General features: G+C 41.5%; 1 protein-coding gene across 1 annotated transcript in view; it reads left to right on the top strand.

Moving 5' to 3' along the window:
- The window catches only part of rapgef5a (Rap guanine nucleotide exchange factor (GEF) 5a), a 51,851-nt gene extending 39,440 nt beyond the window's left edge, over positions 1-12,411 (top strand). Inside the window, exons 14-26 of the mRNA XM_034240838.1 lie at positions 4,112-4,203; positions 4,332-4,362; positions 4,492-4,570; positions 4,832-4,981; positions 5,521-5,618; positions 6,308-6,430; positions 6,850-7,028; positions 7,150-7,240; positions 7,326-7,376; positions 7,483-7,570; positions 7,734-7,798; positions 8,452-8,506; positions 8,832-12,411. Coding sequence (XP_034096729.1) covers positions 4,112-4,203; positions 4,332-4,362; positions 4,492-4,570; positions 4,832-4,981; positions 5,521-5,618; positions 6,308-6,430; positions 6,850-7,028; positions 7,150-7,240; positions 7,326-7,376; positions 7,483-7,570; positions 7,734-7,798; positions 8,452-8,506; positions 8,832-8,950 — 1,221 coding nt within the window. The 3' untranslated portion in view covers positions 8,951-12,411. The remainder of the gene's footprint in view (positions 1-4,111; positions 4,204-4,331; positions 4,363-4,491; positions 4,571-4,831; positions 4,982-5,520; positions 5,619-6,307; positions 6,431-6,849; positions 7,029-7,149; positions 7,241-7,325; positions 7,377-7,482; positions 7,571-7,733; positions 7,799-8,451; positions 8,507-8,831) is intronic.

Raw genomic sequence — 12,411 nt, 5'->3', positions numbered from 1 at the left:
ATCAATTGGGTGTCGTCAGCGTAGCAGTGGTATGAAAAACCATGCGGGCTAATGACAGATCCGAGCGAGTTTGTGTACAAGGAGAAGAGGAGGGGACCAAGAACAGAGCCCTGAGGGACCCCTGTAGTTAATTGACAAGGGTCGGACTCCGACCCTCTCCAAGTAACCTTGTAGGTGCGGTCTTTGAGGTATGAGGTGATGAGGGAAAGTGCAGAGCCTGAAACTCCAAATTCTTGGAGAGTGCGAAGGAGGATCTGATGATTCACTGTGTCGAATGCCGCAGACAGGTCCAAAAGGATGATGACAGAGGAGAGGGAGGCTGCTTTAGCAGTGTGCAGTTCCTCAGTGACAGCAAGGAGGGCAGTTTCTGTGGAGTGACCTGCCTTGAAACCTGCCTTGAAACCAGACTGGTGCGGATCCAGAAGGTTGTTCTGATGGAGATAACAGGAGAGTTGTTTAAAGACAGCGCGTTCAAGTGTTTTAGACAGGAACGGGAGGAGAGAGACAGGCCTGTAGTTTATAACATCAGACGGGTTGAGAGTGGGTTTCTTTAGGAGAGGGTTTACTCTTGCCTCCTTGAGACTGTTTGGAAAGTGACCAGAAGTTAGAGAAGTGTTGATGAAATGGGTGAGAAACGGTAGAATATCAGGAGCGATAGTCTGAAGGAGTTTTGAAGGGATAGGGTCCAGAGGACAGGTGGTAGGGCGGGCAGAGGTAATGAGGGTAAGAACCTCACTTGGAGAGAGAGGGGAAAAGGAGGTCAGTGTGTGGGTGAAAGGAGGGTCTGGTGACCCAGTGGTGAGTAAAGGTGAGTCAGAAAAAGAAGAGCGAATATCATCAATCTTTTTTTCAAAGTGGGTAACAAAGTCGCTTGACAGGAGGGAGGAGGGGGAAGGGGCTTTGGGGGGGTCCAGGAGGGAGGAGAAGATGGAAAATAGTTTTTTGGGATTGGAATAGGAAGATTGGATCTTATCTTGAAAGAAAGTGCTGAGAAAGAAGCAGAGAAAGAGGAGAGGAGAGCCTGATAGGTTAGGAGGTCGTCTTGGTGTTTGGATTTCCACCGTTTCCGCTCTGCTGCCCTAAGGACGGTTCTATTAGCACGCAGTGCGTCATTTAGCCAGGGAGCAGGAGGGGACTGACGAGCCTGCCGAGATGTGAGAGGACAGAGCGAGTCCAGAGAGGATGAGAGAGTAGAGAGGAGAGTTTCTGCAGCAGAGTTTGGAGGTAGGAGTTGGAACGAGTCAGAGGAAGGGAGGGCTGAGAGCACCAATGAGGCAAAGGTAGAGGGAGAGAGGGAACGAAGGTTACGGCGGACAGGTGCAGGATGAGAAGAGATTAGTTTGTTATGTTTGGAAAGGGGTAGAGAGAATGAAATGAAGAAGTGATCGGATGTGTGGAGCGGGTTTACAGAGAGGTTAGAAGTAGCGCAGTTCCTTGAGAATATGAGATCAAGGACATTGCCAGCTTTATGAGTTGGTGGGGATGGAGACAGTGAGAAAGCAAAGGCGGTTAACAGAGATGTTAGTTCGTCTATCTTCCCTGTCTGGAGGTTGAAGTCTCCGAGAAGTACAGCGGGAGGGCCAGTTTCAGGGATGTGTGAGAGGAGATTATCTAATTCCTCCAAGAAGTCCCCCAAGGCGCCTGGTGGACGGTAGAGAACAACAATGGTTAACTGTATAGGATGGGTTACTGTGACGGCATGGAATTCAAAGGTGGAAGGAGTGAAGTTAGGTAGCTTGAAGAGGGAAAAGCTCCATTTGGGAGAGAGCAGGAGACCAGTGCCACCTCCTCTGCCAGTGGGTCTGGGTGTATGGGAGAAGGAATATGCTGTGGAGAGAGCTGCTGGGGTGGATGTGTTGGATGGAGTAATCCACGTCTCAGTGAGAGCAAGGAAATCCAGAGACTGCAGGGAAGCGTAGCCAGAGATGAAGTCAGCCTTAGGAACAGCTGACTGGCAGTTCCACAGGCCACCTGAAACTAGATGTTGGATGTCAGTGGAGCATGTGGGATAGACGAGAGCAGGCCGGTTATATCGATTACGAGATACACGGGGCCAGTGATAATTGCGAGAAGACACATGAACAGGAATGGAGAAAATACACATGATTATAGCATGAGGGGCTAAACAACCAAATAAAATAAAACACCAGCGATACTTAGTTCAATCAAAGTAGGATTTGCCTCCTCTTTGCCACCCTCGTGACTCCAGCAGGACTCTATTGTCTTTGTCAGTCTTCGTCTGTCTGACGCTCCAGGAAAGTGCTACCTAAAAATGGACACCTGATTGCTGAGTTCTCACAGATGTGGGGCCACGCCCCTTTAATTAGTTAACTCTCTGCAGCTGGTGGCCCTCAAAAGGAAATCTAGACTGGCTCCCTCCTGAGTTGCTATTGTGTCTTTTCAGTGGCCCAATGGTTTTACAATTACATTAAACCCTAAGTTATAAAGTTATGAGTTTAACCCTTAATACAGTTACACCTACTCAATAAAGCTCTTAGTATTCTACAAATGTTTAATTCAAAGTTAACCCTAGCAGTCAGTTAGTTCAGTTTTAAGGTTTCAGTCAAATTACTTGTCCCAAGTTTCTGCCTGACAGATACTGTAGCGGTTTTGAGATTTAAAATCACAATTTCAGTCAGATCAACTACAGAGCATTTATACAGAGTACACACACTGAAACAGAGAAGTCTAAAGACAGAATGTTACTCACACAATTCTAGAAGTCACCAGTTGTTATCCTGTTAAAATCGAGTTGCACACTTAATGGGGTTGTCCTTCTTTAAGTTCTGCACGACAGGACATCAAGCATTTTGTTTTGAGACACAGAGAGTTGAAATTGTGCGTGTGTTAGATCCGTTTGTTTGCTTCTTCTCGTTTTGAACTGTTTTCAGCTTTCTCCTACAGGGAAACCTTATTGAATTTGTATCTCCTCCTTCTGACAATGCCAGCTAATTAAAAGTAGAAAGAATACAGGCCCTTTTATAGTGTATCATGTGAGAAAAGATGTTTAAATGTGTGGTTCTTTCAGAGACTAATAGAAGATAATCAGGAGAATTATTCCCTTTTACTCTATCTAGTCAAATGTACTGAGTTGGCAAGTTGTTTTTCTAACTTCGGTGTGTTCATGAGCTTTACTCTGTCACATGGAGACATCATGGAGGCTACAAATAAGAAGTATTGGATTTGGATCGCTCAGTGTTAAATAACACTTTGCTGTCTATTTCCAAGTTGTTATTCCACCCTGAAAGGCAGTTCGCACAATGTTAAATAAGATGAAACAGTGCAAATCAGGCCAGCCGTGCCTCCGTAATACTGTGTCACAATATTGCCATGTTTCTCTTCACAATTGCTGCTTGTATCCACTGTGTTCCTGCTATATTATCACATGGTTTGCTGAATTGCATGATAATCCCCGTGACAGACATGACACGGAAAGAGAAACTCACACACACACACAGGTACTTATCACACTGCTCACCTGCAAGAAGCGCACACGCTCACCAAATCACTTGTCCCTCCGTAACCTGGAGGCTCTGTATCTCTGTGCCAGGTTGCCATGGAAACCAAAGTGCGAGGGTTGGCATGTGTATAATCTCATATGGAGTGCGTAACCCAGGTGATAGTTGCCTAGTAACAGGAGGAATGAGAGGAGAATTGGGATGGGAGGCTATGGTGGGTCAATGACAGCGATAAGCAGGTGTTTGGAGACGTGTGTCTTTGTGTGTGTATCCTTGCTGTTTCTGCCTCCTGAGCTTTCATACTTCTTACTACTTCCCTGCCATGTACACACACACACACACACACACACACACACACACACACACACACACACACACACACACACACACACACACACACACACACACACACACACACACACACACACTAGAGCGAATGCCTTGTCACCCTTTTCAGCACAAAGTACAGAATTTGTCTGTTTTTTTTATTTAATCAAACTACGCAGTGTCATTTAAATGAAATTTTGCTCGGTAAATGTTCTACACAGACGGTTATGATAATGCCATATTATTTTGGTCATTTTATTTGACAGCATGAGATTCTGGATGTTGTGTAAATAGTTACCTGTTTTGTTTTGCTCGCTCTCTGTTAGACCCTGTATAGGTGTGTTTTAGAAGATCTGTACGAGTTCCCCACGCTTGAGAAGGACCTGAAGGAGTTCCAGAAACTTCTGCGTCGCCGACAGTAAGTGTTTTCGTCTCTGTACAAGACTTTGTTCTTCATTGACAGTCACTTTGTGTGTGTATATTGTTTCAATTTCACACCTACTTTTATCCATGTTCACCGTTGTGCGTCTTGTTTCCCTCTTATAGCACTGTCGATGACTGCCCTCCAAACCAAAAGGTAAACCAGAGAAGGGAGGTTAGATGCAAAGCGATACATCCATGAGTTCAACTGTAATACAACTATAAGCAGTGTAGTATGAATACAGAATTGAACATCTCCATGTTTCTTCTTCTCTTTCTCTGTCAGAGTAAACAAATGTATCAGCAGTTGAGTTTGAAGGAAAACTGTTTGCAACCCCGAAGTCCTTCGACCGATACTAGAGAGGGTGAGTAACACACATGCACACACACATACACAACACAAAATGATACATTATGCATAATGACAGTCCATGAGTTTTAATTTCAATGTGCCCTGGCAAATTGCTTCAATTCAACTCATATAATTGTTTTAAGTACTTAAATCAAGTAAATAAGCTCAAATCTCTGTAAATACTTGGGTTTTTCTGAATCTGCTTCATTTTGATCTACAGTATTTCAGTCATTTCATGTGTCAGCATATTTACAGTATATGTACCATCTTCCAGTTATTTGCTGTGTGTACGTGAGCGCTGACTCATACCTGAGTGTCCACACACACCCGTCACTGGAGGCCCATGAGCTGCTAAGGATTGTGGGTCTGAAGATGGACAGGACAGAAGAAGACATGGTGCTTGCTGTGGCATCGCACACTGGAGGTACATACACACACACACACACACACGGACGGACAGACAATGTTAAGTTTGGTTTGTCAGAAAATTGATCTTTGATTATTTTATAACCATAGAACTAACCTGCAGCAAACAATATTTACATTATTTTGGATATTTATACTAAACATTCATCCAATACTCTAACTATTTGAACAGTTTGTTTATTTATTTAACAATTAGTTAATTTGCTTTTAATAATCATGAACTATTACTTTTAGTAAACATTAACTATAGATTGTTAATCCGATACTTTTAGCTACTGTTAACTATTTTAATCGTTTAATAGCTTCCATCAGCGTGTGACCTACTCCATCTGTTTATTATTTACTTACTTACTTCATGTGTTCATTAATTACTTTAGGCCATCCAATGTTCTGCTTTTATCTTTCAATTTGAATCAATTATCCATTTTCTTTGCTTTTTAAAAATAGGTTTAGCTTGTCCCTTAGCAACTGCATGATTTGCAACCCTCTTGGCTCTGAATGGTTATAATCATCCCTCTTGTTGCTTTGTCTCTGCAGAGCGGAGGGTGTTACAGCCCAGTGACTGTGTGTATTCAGAGTCTCTGACCCCACAGGGAAAGCTGGTGGTCTGTCGCAGGGATCTCAATGAGATTATGGTATGTAAAATCTCTGTCCTACTTTTTCTTTCTGTCATTCTGTAACCAGCCATCTTTCCATATTTTCACAAATATTCATAGAGGCTAAAAGATGCAGCTTGTAGGTTTAAAGCTAACTTCTCAATATATAATTATTTGGCATTTTACTGCATTTGATATTATTCTTAGCCGTATCATCTTCTCGCTAAATCCAGCATGAAAGTGTGTATTTTAAATCCCAAACATAAAATGTTTCACAGTGTTACTACGAGTCATGCATTTTAAGCAAGCGAAACTCTTAGGCCAGGTGAATTGTATTAACTCTGACTCAATAGGAGAGAAAAGGAGAATGTTGGTGTTGCCAACCGTGACGGCAGTATTGGAAAGTTCTCTATTAGGGCAAAGTGTACTTCTGTAATGGCGTTTTTTCACAGTGGAGCTTCAGTTGTGAATGCTTTGAATCAGTTTTTGCAATATTTGGCTTTTCAGAAACTGCAGTTTATTGGATGTTTGTTTCTTAAGGAAAGATATATTTAACAGTCTGTAATCAACATTAGATAAATACCTATTAATTAACTGTCGTAACAGTAGGCATGTTATCTTATTGAGCATGTTGTTTTCAGAGTTGCCTGTGAATGGACAACACCTGTGTGTATGTAGTGTTGTTTTGTGTATACCTTGTCCTAACTTTTTATTTGTGTGGTGTGCAGCCTCCCTTAACGGACAGTGCTGAGCTAAGCAGGAGGACGGTGCGACTCTTAGGTATTAACACCTGGGATGTGGCAGCTGCTCTCACACACCTGGACTGGAGCCTGTTCAAATCCATCCACGAGGTATACACACTCACACACACACACACACACACACACACACACACACACATATATGCAAGCGGTGTGTGCACATCGTTCATAATAAATTAATGCTCATTGCAAAGATTGCTTGAACATACCGGTAAGCATTAAAGATGCAAATGCTCAAGACTTGCTGGGTCTTGAGAACATAGTGTTCTTTCGCTGTCTGGACGTGCTGAATGTTTTTGTTTGGAAAAAGTTGAAATAAACACTGTTCTGTGGATGATACTGTATCCTCAGGCACTCTACACCATTTCAATTCATTAATATGAGCATTTGCTTGAAAAAAAAACAACAATATGTCACCGTGGAGTTTGAAAATTGGACCACATATTTTAGAGCATTTTTCTAAAACGCTTGAGGACTTTCACTCACACATTTCCTCTTTCCACTTGCAGCAAGAGCTGGCGTACTACACCCTGAGCCGTGTGCCCGGTACCGGCCACACGGCGGCGCTCTCCGTCCTGCTGCAGCGCTGCAACGAGGTTCAGCAGTGGGTCATGTCCGAGGTGCTCATGTGTGCATCGCTCAACAAGAGAGTACAGCTGCTCAAGAAGTTCATCAAGATCGCAGCTCAGTAAGAACGGACACAAACACACTCTCAGACATATACATAAATAAAAGTGGATTTATCGACAACATCAAGATTTCAATGCTCTATGATGTTAATCATTTTGATATGTTTTGTGTATTTGTAGTTGTAAAGCCCAAAGAAATTTGAACTCTGCATTTGCCATCATTATGGGGCTTAACACAGCAGCTGTCAGTCGACTCAACCAAACCTGGGAGGTGTGTTTTTTACTTTTTTTTAATTCATCCATACATAGTATTGTATTTTAAATCAAAACCAATGACCACAAATCTTCCTTTTTAGAAATGTCCAGGGAAGTTCAAGAAGATTTTCTCAGAGTTGGAGCTCATCACGGTGAGCCTTACTCAACATAGATGGAGCTAAATGCAGAGCTGGAAATATAATTGCATTTGACTTTATTTTCAAATGTTTAATTCTCCTCTCCCAATCCTTTCTTTAGGACCCATCTCTGAACCACAAAGCCTATAGAGAAGCCTTCAAGAAGATGAAGCCTCCCAAAATCCCTTTCATGCCTCTTCTCCTGAAAGGTATCATCTCTAACCTCTCCACACACACACACACACACACACACACACACACACACACACACACACACACACACACACACACACACACACACACACACACACACACACACACACACACACACACACACACACACTAATAATGATTCACCTCCTCTGCTCTTAGATATCACATTTATCCACGAGGGAAATAAGACTTTCCATGACAACCTGGTCAACTTTGAGAAGCTGGTGAGTTGGGTCAGTTTTCTGAATCTTAATGCGTCATAAACAGCAAATGCCACATATACTGTAAGACAGGTGAGTTTTCAAATTCTCCTCCAGTAACTGCATTCAGAACAAGATGCAATGCATCAACAGGTGATTGATTGAACACATACTTGGTAATTCACCCATCATACTCAAGGATGGCAGGGAACTAACGTGCACATTTCCCCAGGCAGTCCCAATCAGGTGGTGGAAAAAAAACATCAAAAACAGGCTGGAGCTAGTTTGATAACCACAAGCTGGCATTATTTGATATAATAGAGTTCAGGGTGGCCCTGTTAAGTGTCGTTGGTAGTCAGTCACCTGCCCAAGTACCTCTGCGTTATCTGTCTTGATAGACAACCACGCTGCAGAGGCAATGTAATAGTGTTGCTTTGCTTTAAAATAAATCTTTGTCAACTAGGAATATTTATTTTGTAACTATTTACTTCCCCTCTAACACTTAAAAGAAAATAAGGTCATGATTCAATAGCTGAAGCACATTCGTCTCATTTGGAATAAAAACTGCTGAAATGTTAATGTTGGTGCTGTCAGGCAGAAAACCCTACCCTGAAATATTAGACCATGACTGGGGGGTTTTGTACTGATGCAAACATGTTTTTCTCCTGAACCAACAGCACATGATCGCAGACACAGTGAGAATGATTCGGCACTGCCAAAGCGACCAGCCAGGTGAGCGTGTTTGAATTCTGCTTGTGCAAACAAATCCTAACATAACAACTTGTGAGACAGGCTCTCCAGGCTCATTGCCCCTTCTGTTAACTTTGGATGAAATATTGATGCTTAGATCCCTTCATTGGGAGGTATCTACTGCCACCTGCAGCTGGGTTAGTGTGCTGCAACTTATGCAGTTTCTAAGCAACCATTCCCAGACAGTCCTTTTCTCTCTTCATATGGCCATAATACAGTCTGTGTTTGTACCAAATGTGTGTGTTCTTTCAGCAGAGAGAGAAAGCTCTTCATTGTGACGAATGTGCGTGTTTTGTGTGTCTCTTAGGCAACGAGGTTATCGGGGTCGACAGTGCGGACGTGAGGGCGAGCGTTCACTACCTGCACATTATCGACAATCAACAGACGCTTTTCGAGCTGTCCCACAAGCTAGAGCCGCGTGCTTAAAGACACACAAAACGCACGTACCTTCAAAGACACCAACACAACACACCGGACACAGCAAGATGGAATGCTAGCACCGGGAACGTGTGGCTTGGAAGACGCTTTGTACAGCAAAATGCCAAACACTCAGGCATACACTGCAACGAGATCAGACTACCAGCAGTGGTGCCAAGTGGACAATAAGGTGCCACATGTTCTAAAAAAAACAACCTATGAAGACATAGAGCTGCACCGTTCTTAAACGGCTTTATAACATAGTGAAATGTGTTTATAAAGGATTTACGGTCAAAGGATTTAAGTTGTAAACACTGTCAGTTTGGCAAGTATCCAAAGTTCAGAGAGAGAAGAGGACGCTGTAAGTAGTTTGTACAGTATCTATTGGACTGAATATGTTTTTGTGGTGAGCTTTTGGTTATTTATGAGCCTGTTTAGCAGCTGGAATGTTCCTTTATTTCTGTCTTTGAAGTCGCGTCCATCCCCTGGAGGTCATCAAGGACTTGACGGCCTCTTCATCAGACACAAAGCCAACCATGAAGATAAGTTTATAATCTTTTAGCCACAATCTACCACCTTAATGGTCTCATATTTCATCCTCATATCGCATACCTGCCTGGTGATGCACGTATATCCAGGATACTTGCCTTAGTTGTTAGGTGTATGATGTGGAGCATATTTATTTTTGCTATTGTGTGGATAGTATGTAACACAAGCAGGAGTACAACACTAAAACAAACCTACAGAACATCTTCTACCTGTTTTACACTAAGGCTCTGGCTTTTAACAAAACACGAGCGGCCTCAGTGAGTGAACAGTGTCTGGCATGTGGAGAAAAGGTTTCTTTGGGACTGACTGACCTTGGAACCACTGAAGCTCTCATGAACGTGGCCGACTTCCAAAACTGTTGGTGAAATCTTGACATTTTTTGTTCTCCTTGTTTTCATTTTAAAGTCCTGGTTCACTTTAAGCCAACTGCTCCTCATGCCCTCTTCTCTATGATGTTGTTGTGTGATCATATCATTTTAGATTGTATTTAATATGGACCTATATACTTTTTTCAGTGCCAAATGTCACATCAAGTCCTGCAGCACAGAGTTCCTGGTTTATTATGGTCACTATTATCAGTGTCTTTTTTGTTTTCACCACAGTGTCATTTGCTTAACTAAGCCCCCAAACGATTGGTCTGTTATCATGTAAAGCAGACCAGATGTTTCTAGATGATTTTTGACATTATGATGACTGATATCAGGGTCTGTGTGGTGGTTTTGGATTAGGACAAACAGCCCTACTATATTTTTCTCTTTTTAAATCCTTATGTTAAATTATGTCAAGCGATAAGCCAAGCACATGAGGAGATTTTGACTTTTTATTCTTACTGACTGAAATGTCCACATTATTCAGAAGTCTTGTGTAAACTCTGAAAACACAGGGTGTGGAAAGAATAAAGGAGGCACAAGTGTGATTTAGTAAATATGCCTGGTAGGAGTTTTACAGCTTTATTTTTGCCTTGCAACCACTAACTAGTATGGACTGAAAATGTATCTTCTCTGAACCAACAGATCCTAAATATATATTCCTGTTTACATTGCCCCGACTTGTGAAAAACAGGGACCATCCTGAAAAGAAATGAGGAGCAGCATGAAGGGAATCATTTAGAAATGATAAATTAGTTACAATGACTCGTACAAAGAGACATGCTTTAGATCCACAACATCATCTGGCAAACTATAAATAAGTCTTTGTGTTTATTTTGTCCCTGCCCTGTGTCTGTAAAACGCTTAGCCTGTCACATCAGTGCTACATTTCTGCTGAGTAGGAGAAAACATCCAAAGGCGAGATTCCTAAATGTTATGTTAGCGATGCATGTATCGCATTGTTTGGATACTTTTAAAACACGGGCGGTAACGTGCAATAGTAGAAGTAGTAGAAATGTTGTTGCCACTAGTGTTAATCATCATTTCAACACCAAGCCTTTCAGAGCACAGGGGCGTGTCTCCTCCAGATCATAATTAACCGGTGGACTGGGATTTCCAACTGTTTCAGTGCCAAAAACATCTTTGGTTCATAAAGATCAGAGATGATTAAGGTAAAGACTCACTAAATATAATGTGTGTGTTTTGAGAAGCTTAGTCATTTTCTGTGCAAAGACTCGTTTGACGACTCTCAACCTGTTGTGTGTGTTGAGTCTTGAGATCGATCCTCTCCAGGAGTTGTTCATATCCACACATCTACTCAAACTATTCAAGATTATTAGGATAATATTCATAAATTCTGAGAGTGGATTTCCTCTTTAAAGTGAGACTATGTAGCTTTTGCTGCAGACACTTTCTTCAGGCAGGTATGGGATGATGCTAGTTGCTAAGCTGTTGTTAATCAATTTAGCATTTAGCTAAAGACTAACCTCTGTAACAGTGGCACATGTGGAAGAGTCATGAGTCAGCAAACTGACTGTTTGTTATATATATTTAGTGACGTAAAGTTTTTCAACAATAGCCACAATGAGGCTTATAGCTGCAACAAAACCCGGACTGTTGAATTGGACAATTAGTTGTTAAGCGTTTTATTTATAAGACCAACAATGTGTTTTACTTCTCTTAAAAGAGTTACAAAGTCTCATTTGAAAGATGCATTTTGTGAAGTCAGTGATTCTGTAGATCTAATAAATTAGAGCTGGGGTCTGTTCATATTCAGTGTCATAGAGAGGCCTTGTGGTAGTCATTTTATACTAAAAACCTGTACATGACGCACACATGCACAAACACTCCTCTTTTCTTTGTGTTCATAGAGCAGAAATACTGTGTTATATTACCTATTTATTGTTTTATGTATTTTTGAGGTGACAAACGTTCAGGTGCCAGAGGTTCAGCAAAGTACAAGAGCATTTTGAGAAGAAAATATGTTTAAGGTTTGAATGCTCTAATGTACCTGTTGTGTTTTGTGATCACGCTCCTCTCTTTCCTCTGGTGCTGTAATGGACAGGAAACCAACAGGAAGGTGTATTTAGTGTTTTAACGGCCATTCTGTGAAGTAATTTTTTTTTAAAGCAATGTTGTTTAAAACTTGTTTGCATGTTAAAATAAAAAAGTTCACAATTCAAGAAAGGACACATTGAAGGCTTTGTACTACTGTAATATTGTTTATGTGTAAATATATGCCCATGTTTGGTATGTAGTTTTCAGTTGTAAATGAGAAGAAAAGTCAGACAGAAAGCAATATGTCTCTCCTTGTGTCCCAGCAACCTTCTTACAGCTGAAGCCACATGACTTTTCTAAAGCAGTGTTTTACTACTTCAACATTTGACTGAAATGAATAAATCATAGGTTTTATGTGACATCTCCAGGTGAGCTTGTGGTCCTTGTTGGGTAATGTTCATATTCTTTGTAGTTGTGTGAAACTTAAAGTGTTTGCAAAGTGAACTTTACCAATGTTTTGTGATTGTACTTTGCACAGTAAATAATTGCGGATGG

Source organism: Gymnodraco acuticeps, unplaced genomic scaffold (genome assembly GCF_902827175.1).
Source record: "Gymnodraco acuticeps unplaced genomic scaffold, fGymAcu1.1, whole genome shotgun sequence".
Classification (NCBI taxonomy): domain Eukaryota; kingdom Metazoa; phylum Chordata; class Actinopteri; order Perciformes; family Bathydraconidae; genus Gymnodraco; species Gymnodraco acuticeps.
This window is presented reverse-complemented; position numbering and strand designations above follow the sequence as displayed.